The 18,806-nt window shown below is 44.0% G+C and overlaps 1 protein-coding gene and 1 long non-coding RNA gene across 3 annotated transcripts in view; both read right to left on the reverse strand.

Moving 5' to 3' along the window:
- Positions 1-1,463, reverse strand: part of LOC309629631 — a 63,401-nt gene extending 61,938 nt beyond the window's left edge. The window contains exon 1 of the long non-coding RNA XR_014245148.1: positions 1,446-1,463. This is a non-coding gene — a long non-coding RNA (uncharacterized lncRNA). The remainder of the gene's footprint in view (positions 1-1,445) is intronic.
- Positions 1,464-3,215: 1,752 nt separating this feature from the next.
- Positions 3,216-18,806, reverse strand: part of LOC309629625 (beta-1,3-galactosyltransferase 5-like) — a 29,667-nt gene continuing 14,076 nt past the window's right edge. Inside the window, exons 2-3 of one of the 2 annotated variants that reach the window (XM_082393827.1) lie at positions 5,156-5,299; positions 3,216-4,525 (exon numbers count right to left, since the gene is read on the reverse strand). In XM_082393827.1, coding sequence (XP_082249953.1) covers positions 3,590-4,525 — 936 coding nt within the window. In that variant the 5' untranslated portion in view covers positions 5,156-5,299 and the 3' untranslated portion in view covers positions 3,216-3,589. Of the gene's footprint in view, positions 4,526-5,155; positions 12,217-18,806 lie in introns of those variants that run through there. The other variant, XM_082393826.1, reaches the window with a different exon arrangement.

An 18,806-nucleotide genomic window follows, 5' to 3' on the forward strand; every position in this document is an offset into this window, starting at 1 on the left:
GTGCGAGGTGATGGGGGCTTGGATAGGGTGGCAGCAGCACAGTGAGGGGCAGTGATTGGCTTCTGGATATAAAATGATGGTCTCTCTCCTGACATACCGGCTGAGAGAGAGAGGAGTCACAGATGGCTCCGAAGTGTTTGACTTGAGCCACCAAAGGATGGAAGGGCCATTACCTGAGGTAGTGAAGGCTGCAGGTGGTGTGGATTAGGAGTGGAGGGAGGGGTTCATCCCAACTTCAGTTTCGGATTTGCTCACTATGGGGTGTTAAGCAGGCAGTGGGACATATGAGATTGAAAAGTGAGAGAGAATTCCAGGCTGGAGATAAACGGGCATCCTCAACATGAGAGAGGATATTTTAAACCGTGGGGCTGGATGAGACCACCAGAGTACAACCAGGGAAGAAAGGAGGCCAAGGCAGAGCGAGGAGATAGAACAAGCAAAGAAGGGACCGGTGAGGAGGAGAACCCAAAGCATCCAGTGTCCTGGAAGCGGGCGAGACCAGCCGTGCGGGCAGCACGATGAGGGCAGAGACCAGACCTTGGACCCCGCATCTTGGGTCATCAATGACGTTGGTGAGAACCATCTGGTGGAGTCAGGCACCAGACTCTGATTTCAGAGGGGATTTCAGACAGAAAAGGAGACAAATATGGAAAACGCTCTTGTGGGGCTGAACAGCAAAGGGAGAAGTGGGGCAGTGAAGGGAAAGGGTTTTATGATGGTTTGGAAGATGGGGAATGACAGCACATCTGGCCACGTGTGGGCTGAGCCAGCAGAGGGGAGATGGACGGTGAGAGTGGGAGTGAGGCCTGGGCAGGGGTCTTGCTCTTGAAGAGGTAAGGAGAGCTGGGAATCAAGCCCCAAAGTGGAGAGGCTGGCTCTGCGGGAGCCCAGCAGAGGGGAGGATTCGGGGTTCAGATCCTGGAGGGTGGGTGTGCGTGATGCGGAGAGACTGGTGAAGGGCCAGATGTGCAACCTGAGCAGCCAAGGCAGCGGGCACCTGCATCCCTCTGGACACTGACTGCATCCCTGGGGCCCGCTGACCGCCTAGGGGCCGCAGCGCTGCGTGTAACCAGCACACACAGTGCCCCCAAGAGCTGGGGTTCACATTCTATTTTTGCTGCTTTTCAGCTATATAAGCTTGAGCTAGCTGTTCGTGCTCTCTCTCTGCCTCGGTTTCCTCATCTGTAAAGCAAGGAAACGGGTGGTCACCTCCCCACTGGAGTGGTTGTGCGCATTTAAGGAGGTAATATTTTTAAAGCCCTTATCTCAGTGCCCAGCAAATAACCTTTGCCATCAGCATCATTCGTCCCTGGATGCCCGTGAGTGAAGCCACTGCATCACCAGCCTGGCTCCTCTCCAATCCCACTTTGAAACTCACTTTGGGTGTTATTGGAAAAGCATCGCTTTGCCTCCTAATTCACACTTTCACGGTTTCTCACTCTCACCCAGGCAAGACGGCATCACGAAATACAGCTCTGGCTGGAACCTGCATTCCACAACAAACAAGCTGTGAAGTCTCGGGCAAAGTCTTGGGCAAGCCTCGGGTCTCTTCGAGCTTTATTTTCATCCTACGTAAAGGCAGGACCAAATGAGCTCGATGGTCCCTTCGAGGTCTACAGTCACGAAACATTTTTTTCCCTCGAGAAGAAAAGGTCTTCATTACATAAAGAAATAGAGTCGGCGGGGGGTGCAGGGGGCCGAATGTGTTTTGCAGAAAGCCCTTTAAGAACGCAGACAGGCTCTCGGTGGAGCTGAGCCTGTGCTCATGGACCCCTACGGCCGAGGGCTTTGGGTGGATGCTGAGAAGACCAGATCCTGAGTCAGCCACACTCACCCACCCAGCTTGGTGGCCACATGAACACGCACACCAGACAAGGGCTGGACTGCCAGACAAACTGCTTCACCCTCAAAGATCACAGTTGAGAGACAGCCCATCCTATGGGACCGAGGGATCCACCCTGGCAAAATCCAGGCTTCAAAACACAAGTTCAGTCCCTGATTTCCCACCTGAGAAGGTGGCTTTTCTGAACATGACCCAGCACGTTCAGAGCAGCCAGGATAAGAAAACACATCTGCCAAGAAGCAGCTCCATCCAGATGCGAGAAACACTGTGCAAAATAAGATGCCATTTTGCCATTTAACACGGCCATGACCACTTTGCAGCGAACATCTCTTTCTGAGTTCAGGTAAGAGGTTCGCCCAACTTTTATAAGTTTCACAGCCACGTGAGGTCTTGGCTTTGCAGGCTGCTAACATCCAGTTCCGTAAAGTAGAAAGTAAGAACCGTTCATCTCAATGACCGGGAGCAAGATGGCTCTGCGTGTCATGTGACAGTGACTGAACGGGCAAAGACCCTGGCAAAAAAAAAAAAGTGCTTCATTGCCACCCAACCCTGCAGAACAGGGTTCTTCCAAACCATCAGAAGAATATTGAAGGTTTAACTCCACACCACAAAACTCAGCTGTTCCTTGGCCATCTGAGAAGTTCACAGAAGCTGAGCTGGGATCAGATTTAGGAAACGGACCCAGGAAGACGCTCCCTTGACCAGGACTCAGTTCAGTGCTCAGTGTCCCAGGGGGTTCTTAAGAGTGTCTTGAGTTAAATCCACCCAAATTCCCAGAAAAGCTCCCAGCATCCTTCACAGACGAAGCCTTGCATCCAACTGCCTTCCAGTTTGCACTTGGAGACCTGACGTGCAGACCAAGGGCATGTGAAGCCAACAGGCGGGGTTGCCGCAGATGGCTGGGGGGAAATGCCATGCTCTCGGGGTCCCACACTCAGCAGAGTGGCCAACGAGTCTGTACCATGGGCCGAGCTTCACAGAGATTTCTGAGCCAAATCTTTAAAGGCTGATTGCTGTCTCGAGCTGGGTGTTTCTTGGGGGCTGAGCTGCAGCCGCTGTGGAGGTGTCTTCTGGCACGTGCTCTGCAGTGAGTTGAGGGCCAAGCTGCTAACACGGTCTCAGGCGAGCCAGACCCACTGCAGTGAACAAAGGGAGGTGGGGGCACATTGGTTCACCCCAGTCTCTGCACTAAAAAGCACAGGAATGGGATCTGAGGAGGAGGGGACTCTAGCAAGGGACTGACAGATGCCAGCAGCAAGGCTTCCCTCTGAGCCTCCCTCACTACCGTCCTCTCCCAAGAGGCAGCACGCAGGGGTGGACTGAGGCGGTGGGCTGAGAGGTGGGCTCTCATCTCTGCTGCAGCGTCTGCTGGCTGTAATCCTTGGGACAGGCCCGCGTGCTTCTCTAAGCTGCTGTTTCCTTGTGTGTGAGATGGGGTGCTAACATCCACCCCTCCATACGGATGCTGACCCGACGTGAGAAAATGCAGGTGTACGTCACTTAGTGCAACAGGGTAGGTACTCGAGAGAGAGTATTTGTTATGGCTTGGGGCACCAAATGGGGATTCATCAGTGGTGGCATTCAGGTTTAGATTGGGAAGCCTTCAGGATATCACCCTCACTCTTCTGCCTCTTCCTTCCTTACTCCCTCCCTACCCCAGGAGTCTCAGCCGTGCCATCCAAGATCTTTCAAAAACCATCACCGTGGGCTGTCTGCTGTGTGTCCAGATGTTCCGCTGGGCTCCCTTCAGATATCTGGACACTCTTTGTCCAGGGAACTTTCCAGAGCCTGCCAATACGCCAGGATATTGTGAGGCTTGATATAATGGCAGGCCACGATCTTCTTGTAACGGCATATGGTGAAGGGTAACCCATTGGGGAAGAAAGTCTGCTTGGAGTGAAGCTCCTCCAGTTTGATTTGCAGTTTTTCCAGGCAGAGCCCCACAAAGACATCTTCCAGTTTAATGAACGGGACACTTTCAGCAACGTTGTACACCTGGCCCGCCACATCGCTGGAGAAAACATAGCCAACGCCGGAGCAAAAGGGCGGGTACTTGTCCCACGGATATTCGAATTTACTAACAAACCACTTATTGTACCTTTTCCTGATTGGGTATTCGTTTAGTTTTAAGAAGCCGGTGAAAAACCGAGTTGTTCTATTTTTCTTCAGGAGCAGTTCAGTCAGATAGTAGATGTTGACAAACATGTCAGAGTCTGTTTTCATCACGAAAGATGCCTGCGGACAAAAGCGGTAGATCCACTCCATACCCATCATGGTCTTCAGAGTCAGATTGAAATAAACATCCATGAAGTCCTTCTGGATAATATCGCGATATTGCTGGCTCTCCTGGGCCACTGCTCTCGACATGCCCTTACTGGGGGTGGTTCCCAGGAGGAAGAATGTTTTTATTCGTTTTCCACCCACGATCTTTTCTCTCCCCCACGTGTTCCGGATGACCGAGCGGGCAAACATCTGTTCGTGGGATGAAGTCACCAGCAGGACAAGGAAGGGGGCATCCTGCCTGCAGTCTATATCTGGGAGCTGAAGGAAGTTCCCATCTTCGTTCCTGAAAACCAATGGTTCGCCTTTAAAAGGACTCAGATCGTCCAGGCTAAAATACAGACAAAGGGCTCCCAGGACCACCAGGGATATATATATCCATCTCATCTTCACATAAGCCATCTGAAAGGAACAAAATCAAATGGTTAGACCTCAAAAGCAGGAGTGCCTGTTTAGCTTCACCCTGGGAGGCTGAGATGGGGGACAAGACCCATGTTCCATGGCTCAGGTTTTAGAAACTCTGGAATCTTGTTGCAGACAGAAGTGGAGCGCCAGGGTTCTACACAGAGGCAGAGACGGCTGCCAGCGTCTCGCACCCCCTAGTGGAAGATCAGGATCAGCCAGCTCTTCACCGATGGGAGCCTCACATTCCTTACCTAGAAGGATATGGAAACACATGGTTCACTAGGTCTGTCCTTCCGGTTCTGCCCTTCTCTGACTACATAACAACATCCAGCTAGAGAACCTGCAAGGCTAGACCTAAATGTACAGGCCATTGGCATTCTTCTCTGATTGATTTAAGCACCACTTCGTCACTCCCAGAAAGAAGCAAAACCAGTCTTCAGATGTGCACAACTACCTTGGAATTCTGTCTCTGCTAGCAGTGGCCATTTTTTGTTTTGTTTTGTTCTGTTTTTAGGTTACTGTTTAAATCTCCTGATTCTTTTATCTTTTGCTCACCTCTCTTTTATTCTCCACAAATTCAGGATCATCCATGTCAGTGTTATAACATTAAGAAAGCAAATAACTCACTCTTTTCCTGGGGAAGATGAACCTCTGGGTTGAAAGCTAAGCCAAAGGGTAGATTCCAAGAGCTGTCAGCATATGACGTTCAGCACGATCAGGTTCTGGGCTTGGTTTGTTTGCCAAAAAAATGACTCTCTTCCTCGGGACACCCTATAAGGACAAACCAAAAAGCATAGTGTCATTAAAATCACTCATGACTCACCAGCAGCTCTTCACCTTTTGCTGTACTGAAGCATTTGCTGTAGTGCCAATGCACCACCCACCTGCAAGACATTAATCCCCAGCCTCACTTTTCTCATCTGTAAAATGGGTTCAGTCAAGACAAATCCCAACACATGGTTCCCCTGTTGACAATAATAACAGCAAGCAAATATCCGAGAATCTTTTTAGCCTAATGGGTTAGGAAATTTTTAAGGAGACACAACGGACATGTAAGTCAGTGACAGTCACGTAACAGAGCCCATGGCTGATGCTTAAAGAACCTAACACAGGGAGGAAACCAACCCATCAATTCTCAACTCAGTGTCCATGTTTTCAGAATGTTATGCTGGATAAGAGGACATAGGAGTTAGCAAAAAAAGAAACCCACCGAGTGAAATGTAGAAAGGGTTGGTTATTTTGATAGCAAAAGAGGACCTCGAAATTTCAGTAAGTAAAAATCTGTCCCAAGTACATTCTTCATAAAAGAAATGGAACAATGATGGAGCTTTCCAGAACTAGCCCACTCTCTGGAGGCCAACTCGGTCCAGCTGCTGTTCTTCTGGGTCCCCCATGGAGCTCCTGACCAGCTGCAGCCCCCACTGACTTCACAGAAATCACCACAGGACGCAAAAGGGCTTGAAGGGCTTCCCTGGTGGCGCAGTGGTTGAGAATCTGCCTGCCAATGCAGGGGACACGGGTTCAAGCCCTGGTCTGGGAAGATCCCACATGCCGCGGAACAACTAGGCCCGTGAGCCACAATTACTGAGCCTGCGCGTCTGGAGCCTGTGCTCCGCAACAAGAGAGGCCGCGATAGTGAGAGGCCCGCGCACCGCGATGAAGAGTGGCCCCCGCTTGCCGCAACTAGAGAAAGCCCTCGCACAGAAATGAGGACCCAACACAGCCAAAAATAAAAATATTTAAAAAAAAAAAGAAACCTAAGTCAGGCTGCTTTAGCAGGAAGGGGAATAAAAAGCTGTGCAAGAAGAAAGACAGGGAACGAAGGGCACACACAGGGCACAGATCTGCCTATTGGTGCCAGGAGGTAGACATAGGATGATTAAGAGGATGGAAGACAGTCTTCTTTCAAAACCCTGAAGACGCCACACAAAAGCTGCTAGAACTGATAAACAAATTCAGCAAGGTAGCAGGATACAAGCTTAACGTACAGAAATCCGTTGCATTTCTTTACACCAACAATGAAATATCAGAAAGGGAATGTAAAAAAAATACCTTTTAAAATCGCAACCCCAAAAATAAAATACTTAGGAATAAACCTCACCAAGGAGGTGAAAGACTTATACTCTGAGAACTATAAAACATTAATAAAGGAAGTTGAAGATGATTCAAAGAAATGGAAAGATATCCCATGCTCTTGGATTAGAAGAATTGATACTGTTAAAATGCCCATTCTACCCAAAGCAATCTACGGATTTAATGCAATCTCTATCAAATTACCATGACCTTTTTCACAGAACTAGAACAAATAATCCTAAAATTCATATGGAACCATAAAAGACCCAGAATTGCCAAAGCAACCCTGAAGAAAAGAACAAAGCAGGAGGCATAACCATCCCAGACTTCAGACAATACTACAAAGCTACAGTAATCAAATCAGCGTGGTACTGGCACAAAAACAGACACGTAGATCAATGGAACAGAACAGACAGCCCAGAAATAAACCCACACACCTATGGTCAATTAATCTTCCACAATTAATCTTTCCACATACAATGGGAAAAAGACAGTCTCTTCAGCAAGTGTTGGGAAAACTAAACAGCCGCATGTAAATCAATTAAGTTAGAACACACCCTCTCACCATACACAAAAATAAACTCAAATTGGCTTAAGGACTTAAACATAAGACGTGGCACCATAAAACTCCTAGAAGAGCACATAGACAAAATATTCTCTGACATAAATAATGCCAATGTTTTCTTAGGTCAGTCTCCCAAGGCAATAGAAATAAAAATGAAAATAAACAAATGGGACCTAATCAAACTTACAAGCTTTTGCACAGCAAATGAAACCATAAAGAAAACAAAAAGACAACCTACAGAATGCCAGAAAATATTTGCAAATGAAGCGACCGACAAGGGCTTGATTTCAAATATACAAACAGCTCATATAACTCGACAACAAAAAAACAAACCAATCAAAAAATGGGCAGAAGACCTAAAGAGACATTTCTCCAAAGAAGAAATACAGATGGCCAATAGGCACATAAAAGATGCTCAACATAGCTAATTATTGGAGAAATGTGAATCAAAACTGCAATGAGGTACCACCTCATGCTGGTCAGAATGACCATCATTAAAAAGTCTACAAATAACAAGTGCTGGAGAGGGTGTGGAGAAAGGGGAACCCTCCTACACTGTTGGTGGGAATGTAAGTTGGTGCAGTCAATGTGGAAAACAGTACAGAGGTTCCTTAGAAAACTAAAACTAGAATTACCATATGATCCAGCAATCCCACTCCTGGGCATATATCCAGACAAAACTACAATTCAAAAAGATACACGCACCCTTATGTTCATTGCATCACTATTTACAATGCCAAGACAATAGCCAAACATCCTAAATGTCCATGACAGATGAATGGATAAAGAAGATGTGGTACATATACACAATGGAATATTACTCAGCCATAAAAAAGAATGAAATAAAGTCATTTGCAGCAACATGGATGCAACTAGAGACTATCATACTAAGTGAAGTAAGTCAGAAAGAGAAAGACAAATACCATATGATATCACTTATATGTGGAATCTAAAATATGACACAAATGAACCTATGAAACAGAAACAACATCAGGGACATAGAGAATAGACTGGTGGTTGCCAAGGGGGAGGGGGCTGGGAGAGGGAAGGATTGGGAGTTTGGGATTAGCAGGTGCAAACTGGTATACATAGAATGGATAAACAACAAGGTCCTACTGTAGAGCACAGGGAACTATATTCAATATCTTGTGATAAACCATAATGGAAAAGAATATGAAAAAGAATATACATATGTATGACTGAATCACTTTGCTATATGGCAGAAATTACCACAACATTGTAAATCAACTATATGTTTAAAAACAGAGAGAGAGAAAGATAGTGTTTGTTCAGAAAATCATGCACACACAGTAATAAACCATGGCTGTTCAGACACGAAATGCAAAAACCTGTGTGACCTGTCACACAGCAGAGTGACTCGTTCAGGAGCAGATAAACCTCTGGCGGAACTGCCTCTTGACTCGCACCTGCACCCTCCGTGACACGCAGATCACCCTCAACCCACAACTTCTTCTCATTGTGGGATGGCTTCTCACCACGGATTTCATCACTCACAGCTCCCTCTCAATCCTGACAGCAGACAAGCACAGAAATCTACAAGCAAACAGGTGAAAAGCTGAAGCCAAACTTCAGCAGTCTCATCCACATAGGCAGGTCCACTCTTGAGCTGCCCATGGTAACTGCGATTATTATCATTTGTCTTCTGCTGGAATGTCCTTTGAACTGTGGGCTATTTCAGGCTCTTGACTTCATTGCAGGAGGTGTGGTAGAAAAATCTGATTTCACAGTGGATGCTCTTGTAACAAGTGGGTGATTTCTACTTCAAGGTGATGAATACTTACTTATGCCTGTCATTTTTTCCTATATAGTAATCACATAGCTTCCTCCAGCCTGTCATTACTTGCTGATTGTCTTTAAGAAAGTGGGTGGATTCTACTGAGGACACATGACTAGGAAAGGAGCTTTGTTTTTCTAGCAGAAGTAGAGAAAACCTCGTGACTTCTGCCTGTTGGGTTCAAGATCACTTGGCCTGGCCTGAAGCAGATCCCTGTGCCCAGGGTCTGGACAAAATGTTGAGGCCATGACACTCGGCCAAAAGACTCACTGATGGGGGAGGGTTTAGACCCCTTTTTTGATTCAAACACTGACCTACACAGTTGTCAAGAGACTTCCCTCAAACTCCCAAGACTGTTCAACCCAAACTTTCATTTACAAAGACGAGCCATGAAGAGTAAAACATGGACATTTGAGGAGAATTAGCAACTAGGAGGAAGGATTGGGCAAGCATCTTTGTAGTCTTCTTAAGAAAGCAGATTTCCACATGACACCCTAATAACAAGATTCACAACTGCCACATGTGTATAAATATTGTGCCGGTTACAAACATTCCTACCCAGATCCTAGTGCAGGCCTTGTCAAGACACCTCCATGGCAATATTCTGTTAACCATCTTGTATTTCTAGGTGTTATGGAGTGCAGAAGCAAAGAAAGTGAATGCCATCGCACATAACCATTCACTAATTTAAACTTGACCTTTCCCCACATTTCTGAACTTGGGATCACCTCACCACAGTGGCAACAGGTGCTGCTGAGTCACACATACTTTTTAGGATTCCTTTATTACCAAAGGGCCAAGGTGTAAGACAGCTAGTCACGGCAAACCCTCATGGTCCTCCTGTGATGGACAGAGCCACCTGTCTACATCCACCTCCCCCTCTAGATAAATAATGACATCCACTCCCCTGTTCCCGGACCTAAATCCTCAGCCTTTTAATAGAAGAATTCAATAGGCACTTCCCTCTGGGAATCTTTGGGTTAAGAAAAAAATTAGCAAAGAAATGATGGGATATTATATCTGCCCTGCTACAGCCCCAGGAGCCCTAGGAACCCCAAGGCCTAGCGCAATGGGAACGAAATGGTAGGAGATGCACAAATATTTATTGAATAAGTAATCTGGGTAAAGTCTATGAGCATAAAACAAAAGGCAGTTTTCCCTGCATCAATAAGCCCCATCGCTCAGCTCATTCCTTCCCCTCAAGGTGGACCCACATTCATACCTCACCCTGTTCTCATAATGTTTAAGCCTCTCTAGTAGTAAATGTCCATGTTCTGGGATCCAGGCTTCTGGCCTGGGGGTACTGTGAATTTCTTCTTCATCAGTTCCAATGACAATACATATTAATAATGAGCAATGTGGGACTTCCCTGATGGGCCAGTGGTTAAGACTTCCCCTTCCAGTGCAGGGGGTGTGGGTTCGATCCCTGGTTGGGGAGCTAAGATCCCACATGCCTCATGGCCAAAACACCAAAACATAAAACAGAAGCAATATTGTAACAAAAAAGACTTAAAAGTCTTTAAAAATGGTCCACATCAAAAAAAAAAAAAAATCTTAAAAAAAAATAGTAATAATGAGCAATACAAACGGTATTGTTTTTTTCTCTTAAGATGACAGCCACGGCCTACATGAATCTCTGCTGTAAGTATGATTGCAAAACAAAAATTCACTCCAAAAAAATATTTAAAGGACCTTATCTCAATAACCTAACATCTTCTGGTCAGCCTTTTATTTTCTTTCCCTTCCAAATCAAGCTTCTGGAATAAATAGCCTGTACTCACCACTTTGTACAGCCTTATCCCCCAATTAATTGACTTTCAACACACTGCTATCTGCTTCTACTCCCATTGCTTACCTGAAAGCACTCTATCAAAGGTCACCAATAGCCTGCTTTGGGTCAGGAAAGAATTAACGGAGGAATACCGATATCCTATTCCTCCTCCCCACTTCTGCCAAGAATGCTGCCTTTACCAGCTTGTTCCTTGCACAGAATTAGGGTCATGGATGAGCGAAGAATTGAGAAATACTGGAAAAGGCGGAGAGTCACTAGTAGACCAGAACAGAATCAACATGGAAGATAAGAGGTCCTGGGGTGAAAGAAAGGGCTGGATTGGAGAGATGTTGGAGAATTTACAGGACGGGGACCGGGTAACTTGGAATTTACAGGATGGGGACCGGGTAACTTGGAAGGTGGCAGATTACAGGGAAGGAGCAGGGAGAATTTTAAAATGTTATTGGGCATTATGAATGGAATCGCCTTTGGCGTCCTTTGAAAGATTTCAGCAAAGATTCTAATTGCCTTTTGGATATCAAACGGCTGATATTTTCATATATATCAGATGAGACTGTAAAAGATATAACGTCAAGACTGAGCAACAAGGCACATGAGCTCTACGCAGGCTTCGTCTTCCATGACCTGCTGGTGATGTTGGGTGTTTCTTCTCGCAACAGCCACAGTCCTTGGCTTCTATGCTGTGCTCATCTGCTTCTCCTCTGATCACTCTGATTTTTCACCCTGACTCTCCGTTGTTGGCTCTGCTCCTCATCTTGCCCCTAAAATTCAGGTGTGTTGCTGACCCTCTCCTGTTACTTGACATGGTCTCCCTTATCCACCCCCCCTCCCCCGGTTATACACAAAATCATCCCCTAATCCGTATTGTCCTTCCGCACTTTTTGCCTATCTCCAAATCCAAATGCCAAATGGACCTCCCATAGACATCTCAAATTCCACTCCTCTTTTCAGGCTGAAGGGCCTGAGAATCCACTCACAAGCACCAAACTCAAGCCCATTTTGACTGTTTGATCTCACAAACTCTGGACTTAACTACCTCCATTCCAGCCTCTATGCTGTCAATCAGAACTTTTCAAAACCAGAAGTCCAGTAGTGTCATTCCAGTGCTTAAAACTTTCCAGTGGCCATGGACTATTACTCAACCTTTAAAAAAGAATGAAATAGGGGCTTCCCTGGTGGCGCAGTGGTTGAGAGTCTGCCTGCCAATGCAGGGGACACGGGTTCGAGCCCTGGTCTGGGAAGATCCCACATGCCGCGGAGCAACTAGGCCCGTGTGCCACAACTACTGAGCCTGCGCGTCTGGAGCCTGTGCTCCACAACAAGAGAGGCCGCGATAGTGAGAGGCCCGTGCACCGCGATGAAGAGTGGCCCCCGCTTGCCGCAATTAGAGAAAGCCCTTGCACAGAAACGAAGACCCAACACAGCCAAAAATTAATTAATTAATTATTTTTTTTAGAAAAAAGAATGAAATAATGCCATTTGCAGCAACATGGATGGACCTAGAGATGATCATACTAAGTGAAGTCAGTCAGACAGAGAAAGACAAATATCATAGGATATCACTTATATGTAGAATCTAAAAAAAATAACACAGATGAACTTATTTACAAAACAGAAACAGACTCACAAGCATAGAAAACAAACTTTTGGTTACCAAAGCAGAGAAGGAGGTGGGAGAGGGATAAATTAGGAGGTTGGGATTAACAGATACACACTGCTATATATAAAATAGACAGACAACAAGGATTTACTGTAGAGCACAGGGAACTATAGTCAATATCTTGTAATAACCTATAATGGAAAAGAATCTGAAAAAGAATATATATACATATATAATATATAAGTGAATATATATATACATATATATAAGCGAATCACGTCTGCTGTACACCTGAAACTAACAGAATACTGTAAATAAACTGTACTGCAATTAAAAAAAAAACCTTTCCAGTGGCAACCCATCACCTCCACAGTGCAGCCCACGCTCCTGCCACTAGATGGCTTAAAGTCCCATGAGTGCACTGCTTTGTTTCAGACCTTCATTCTGCTCTCTCTGGCCAGAAAGCCCATGGTCTACCAAGTGATCTCCTTTTAATCCCTTCAGATCCGGCTCAAACTTTGCCCCTTGAGTGAAGTTCTCCTGTCATCTCCACCACAATTCCTTGTACATACCTTTACCATAGCACCACTGGATTAGAGTTATTTGTTGCTACATTATTTGTTTATACTATACTGTAAGTGGCTTGTGACAGGAAATATTTTACTGGTATTTATTTAAACCTCAATACCTCATAACGTACTTTTCACATAGCAGATGCTCAGTAAACATTCACTGGCTGCGTAAATAAATATTTACTGTTACGGGTTGAATTCTGTTCCCCCCAAGTCCATATACTGAAGTCCTAACCCTCAGGACCTCAGAATGTGACCTTATTTGTAAATAGGACATTGCAGATGTAATTAGTTAAGATGAGGTCATACCAGAATAGGATGGTCCCTCATCCAATATGACTGGGGTCCTTAGAAAACAGAGAGATTTGGACACAGATGCACACACACACACAGAGCACCATGTGAAGATGAAGAGAGAGATCAGGGTGATGCTTCTAAGAGCCGAGGAACATCAAAAATCGTCATCAAACCACCAGAAGCTGAGGAAAAGCCTGGAGCAGATTCTCCTTCACAGGACTCAGAACCAGCCCTGCTGACACCTTGATCTCGGACTTCCAGTCTCCAAAGCTGTGAGACAGTAAATTTCTCTTGTTTAAGCCACTTGCTCTGTGGTGCCTTGTTATGTCAGCCCTAGAACACTTATACATTTACTAAGTGAATAAATGAATAAAATTACTCAAAGCAGTTATTGCCGGAATATCTGCAACGCGTCTTGTGCGAGCTGTGCTAGGCAGCAAACACAATACGGTACTAGGTGGAATTCCTCCCACAGGCCACATTGCATTTAGATCTGTCAGGACATGCTTCCTCCTCTCTCTATGAATATTCTGAAAGGAAAAATGTTTTTTCCATAATTTTCCGTAATTTTTCCCCACTTGATTTTTATTTCTGTTTAAAGAAAACTCTAAAGGCAGGAACTGTTACCAAAGACTAGACAGATGGTTACAACATTCAAGAGTCAAAAAGAGCTGGGGGCTATTGCCATTCAGCTGTGTCCCATCCTTCCTTAGTTTTCTCTGCCTCATCTTACCTCTCCGGAACTACCCTCTCTCCTCTGGCCACCTCTAGGTCATCATAGCTTTTCAGTGAATCTGTGGAAACCACCTTTCTTGAAATGGAAAAAGAAAATACTGACATGCAAACATCATCTCCTGGTCAAATGCCAGTCACCTCCTTGTGTATTTCACTGTTTCTCACTCGAAAACCCAGCACAGACACCATGAATCAGTGGAAGGAGCAGAAATATGTGAGAAAGACATTTCACTGACCTAAGTCACCAATTCCCAAGTAGTCCTGAATGAGTCACTGCCCTGGGACATGGGGGAATGTGGCTAAAATTGCCAGAGGGAATTAACAGAACCAAGACCCACATGCTCAGGAAATTTCCCTCAGACACGGGTTTCTTATGGATTCTGCTTCCAGCTCACTCACATTCACTTCGCTCCAAATCTGGCTGGAAGCACACAGCTTGCATTAAAGATAATGTTGGCAAGAAAACCAGAGATTTTAATGTGAAACGATTCACAGTGAAAATATGACACTTTTGAAAAGCTCATTTAAATTGTTAAACATTGATGGATTTGTTAGCTACTCCTACTGTTCCACTTAACAACAGCTCTTCGTCTTTTCACTGAGTGCTGGTTGTTACAGAACAGGCTGGGTGGGACCATTTTCCTATAAAAAACGAAGTTAGAAATGTGCCCTAAGGGTTTTATTGAGAATATATAGTTTATTTTAATAATAAAAGAAACAAAGCATATCAGTTGGAGAAACAAGAGCTCAAATTTAGACTAAAATAAGTGAGTTATAAGCACTGTTTTCAAATCCTGGTAATTTTCATTTCAAGCCAGCATTCCCATTATGATAACTACATGTACTTCTGAATAGCAGTATAACTGTATACAGACCTAAGAGGAAAACAACAGGCCATCATCCCAGCAATAAACCAATAAAACCAGGAATTAACATTAAGTTTAACAAGATCATCAAATCCTAACCACTTAGAAATAGAGAAAATTAACTCTGAGGTGAAAAGGAGATATTAAAGGTGTAATAACAGTTTAATTATAAAACAAAACAAAGGAGAACACTAGATAAGATTCCTTAGAATGTGTTCAAAGTTGCTTTCAGAGGCAAATGCATAGCCTTAAGTATTTCCATTATTAAAGAAAAGAAGGAAAGAAAAGGACTAAGCTCTCAAAGAATTTAGAAAACAAATGAAAATTATAGAAAAGAGTTGGAATAATAAAAACTAAAAGCAGGATTGAGTTAATTCAAACATTAAAACAAGATATTATTGATAAATACACACACATCCTCTCTTTGAAATGGACTAAGCTGTAGCATATCCAATAAATACAGGAAGAGGGGGCAGGAAAAAATAAAATGAGAAATGGAAAATGGGAAATGATACATACTGAAGACAGTCAAGATGTTAAGAGTTCTGTGTTTGGAATCCAAGGAACTGGGTTAAATCTTAAGTCAGTCACTTGCTAGTTATGAGACTCTGGGCATATTTACCTTCTTAAGACTAACTGATTCACTTTGTTATAAAGCAGAAACTAACACACCATTGTAAAGCAATTATACTCCAATAAAGATGTAAAAAAAAAAAAATGCTGGAAAACACTAAAAAAAAAAAAAAGAAAATCAATTGGCCACAGAGGGTTAAATATATTTCTGGAATCTCAAAAAAAAAAAAAAAGACTATTGTCTCTATAAGTGAGAAATGGAAAACGTCTAAAATGGTAAGATAATACTAACTACCTTCTAGGTTTTGTGAAAGTCAATTAAGTACCTCACATTATCCAGTAACTAGTAAGCACCAGGCTACATTCTAAATCATTCCTAAGGCTTCCATGATGTTAGTTTGTTTGATTCATAAAGCCCCACCATCCCTTCTTACATCTGCAGATTAATCACTTAATGTGGTCCTATTAGGTCCACTGTGCAGGGTGACACTTGTGATTTCATCTTCAAAATAACGCAATTCATAGAAATAGGTGAAAGGTCAAAATCTTCCAGGTTTGTGGTAGAACTGACATGGCTGTGTATGAGCTGTGAGGGGGCAGCTGACATGGAGTGATCTGACAAGGGTCAAAATGTCCTCCCCAAAATATGCCCATACAGCACAGTTTCATGCTACAAGAAGCCTCCTACTAAAAGGTAGAGAGATAACCTAATGAGAATCTGCCTGCATAAAGGTGGACAATGAAATGACAACAGCAAGACAATGTCTAGGAAGAGAACAATGAGGAGCAAAGAACAGAATTTAGGAAACAAGAGTCAGGAGGGGAACAAATGGAGGTGAAAAACGACCAACTGGACACATAAGAGAAAAACCAGATTACAGACATCCCTCGGTATCCACAGGGATTGGCTCCAGGACCCCTGCGGATACCAAAATCCAAGGATGCTCAAGTCTCTTATAAAATGACGTAGTATTTGCACATAACCTACGCACATCCTCCTGTATACTTTAAATCATCTCTTGATTACTTTTTTAAAATTTATTTATTTTATTTATTTATTTTTGGCTGCATTGGGTCTTCGTTGCTGTGTGCAGGCTTTCTCTAGCTGTGGAGAGTGGGGGCTACTCTTCCTTGCAGCGCGTGGTCTTCTCATTGCGGTGGCTTCTCATGTTGCAGAGCATGAGCTCTAGGCATGTGGGCTTCAGTAATTGTGACATGCGGGCTCAGTAGTTGTGGCTTGAGGGCTCCAGAGCACAGGCTCAGTAGTTGTGGTGCACGGGCTTAGTTGTTCCGTGGCATGTGGGATCTTCCCGGACCAGGGATCAAACCCATGTCCCCTGCATTGGCAGGCAGATTCTTAACCACTGCACCACCAGGGAAGTCCCTAGATTACTTGTAATACCTAATACAATTTAAGTGCTATGTCAATACTTGTAAATACAGTGTAAATGCTATGTAAACAGTTGCAGGTGCGAGGTTTCTATAATTTCTTTTCTTGAATATTTTCTATCCATGGTTGGTTAAATTTGAGGATGCAGAACCCACGGATATAGAGGGCCAAATGTAACATTCCAATAGTGTCTAAAAACTAACACTTCCTATGTGCCAACTACTGTGTCTAAGCAGGTTTTATGTGATGACTCATTCAGTACTCACCACACATCTCCAAGGTGGGTGCTAATGTTCTCCTTCACTGAGGAGAATCCCACAGAATGAAGTCACTAGAGTGAGTTCACAGTCAAAGCTAGCATCTACAGCCAGGCAAAGGTCCACAGTCCTAAACCCCACTGCTCAGTCCCCTCCCCTCACAGAGAAGTGTCCCAGGGACCAAAGGAGCCTCAAGGAGGAAGAGGTCATCATCAATGTCAATCCTACAAAAAATTGTGGAGCCAGAAGCTCCTGGGCTTCCAAAATGCAGCTTCAGTGGAGGAACTGTGGCTAAAATCAGAGAGCAGATGACAATCCTTAGGAAGAAAAAGAAGGCAATGGGGGCAGTTGGCTTAAATAAAACTCTCTGTCCAAGGAACCAACAGCTAAAGAGACAAGAGTCCACAACATGGGATGTGGGAAGGGGAGGGAAGGAATGGATCTGTTGGGTCAAGTCTGAGAACAGGACAAACTAGGACAGCAATAAATAATAACCAATGGGGAACTATGATGGAGAGAGAAAAGCAGAAAAGAAATAAATGCCAGTCAATATCTTTCCCATAAGTTCATGACAGTAAGAGTATCTTATGTGTTAACAAGTAAGGGTTCATCAGTAACAAAAAACAAACACCCATATTTAAAAGTGGGCAAAAAACTTGAATAGACATTTCTCCACAGAAGATATTCAGATGGCAAATAAACTCATGAAAAGATGCTCAACATCACTAATCATTAGAGAAATGAAAATCAAAACCACAATGAGGGGACTTCCCTGGTGGTCCAGTGGTTAAGACGCCACGCTTCCACTGCAGAGGGCATGGGTTCGATCCCTGGTCAGGCAACTAAGATCCCACATGCAAAAAACACAATGAGATACTAGTTCACACCCACTGGGATGGCTATTACAAAAACACAACTTTTTAAAAATTAACCAGTGCTGGCAAGTATGTGAAGACATTGGAACCCAACCTGTGCACTGCTGGTGGAACTATAAAATGGCACGGCACTGTAAAAAACAGTATGGCAGTTCCTAAAATAAGAAACCCTAGACATACCATATGATCCAATAATTCTCCTTCTGAGTATAAACCCACAAGAAATGAAAGCAGGGGCTTGAACAAATATTTGTACACCCACGTTCACAGCAGCATTATTCACAGTAGCCAAAATGTGGAAACAATCACAAGAGCCAAAATGTGGAAACAATAGCCCATTGATGGATGAATGGATAAACAAAATGTGTCATATTCATACAATGGAATAGTATTCAGCCTTGAAAAGAAAAGAAATTCTCACACACTACAACATGGATGAACCTCGAAGACATGATGCTAAGTGAAACAAGCCAGTCACACGAGGACAAATACTTACAAGAGGTCCCTAGAATGGTCAGACCCATAGAGGCAGAAGGTAGAATGGTAGTTGTTAAGGGCTGGGGGCTCTGGGGAGAAATGACTGATAATGGGTACAGGGTTTCCCTTTGGGATGATGAAAATGTTCTGCAACTAGATAGTAGGGATGGTTGCAAACCACTGTGGATGTACTAAATATCGTGGAATTGTGGCTAACGTGGTCAATTTAATTTATGTATATTTTACACAGATTTATAAAAAAGAATTTGAGGGTCAATGAATTGTAAACTCTATGCAAAAAAATATATGATGTGGATATTATACTCCAATAAAACTATTAAATAAAAAAAGAAAAAGGAAAGAATCAAGGGTTGAATGGAAGCCAAGATGAGAGTGAGTGGGAACATGGAG

Source organism: Balaenoptera borealis (genome assembly GCF_965194805.1).
Source record: "Balaenoptera borealis genome assembly, chromosome: 5".
NCBI lineage: Eukaryota > Metazoa > Chordata > Mammalia > Artiodactyla > Balaenopteridae > Balaenoptera > Balaenoptera borealis.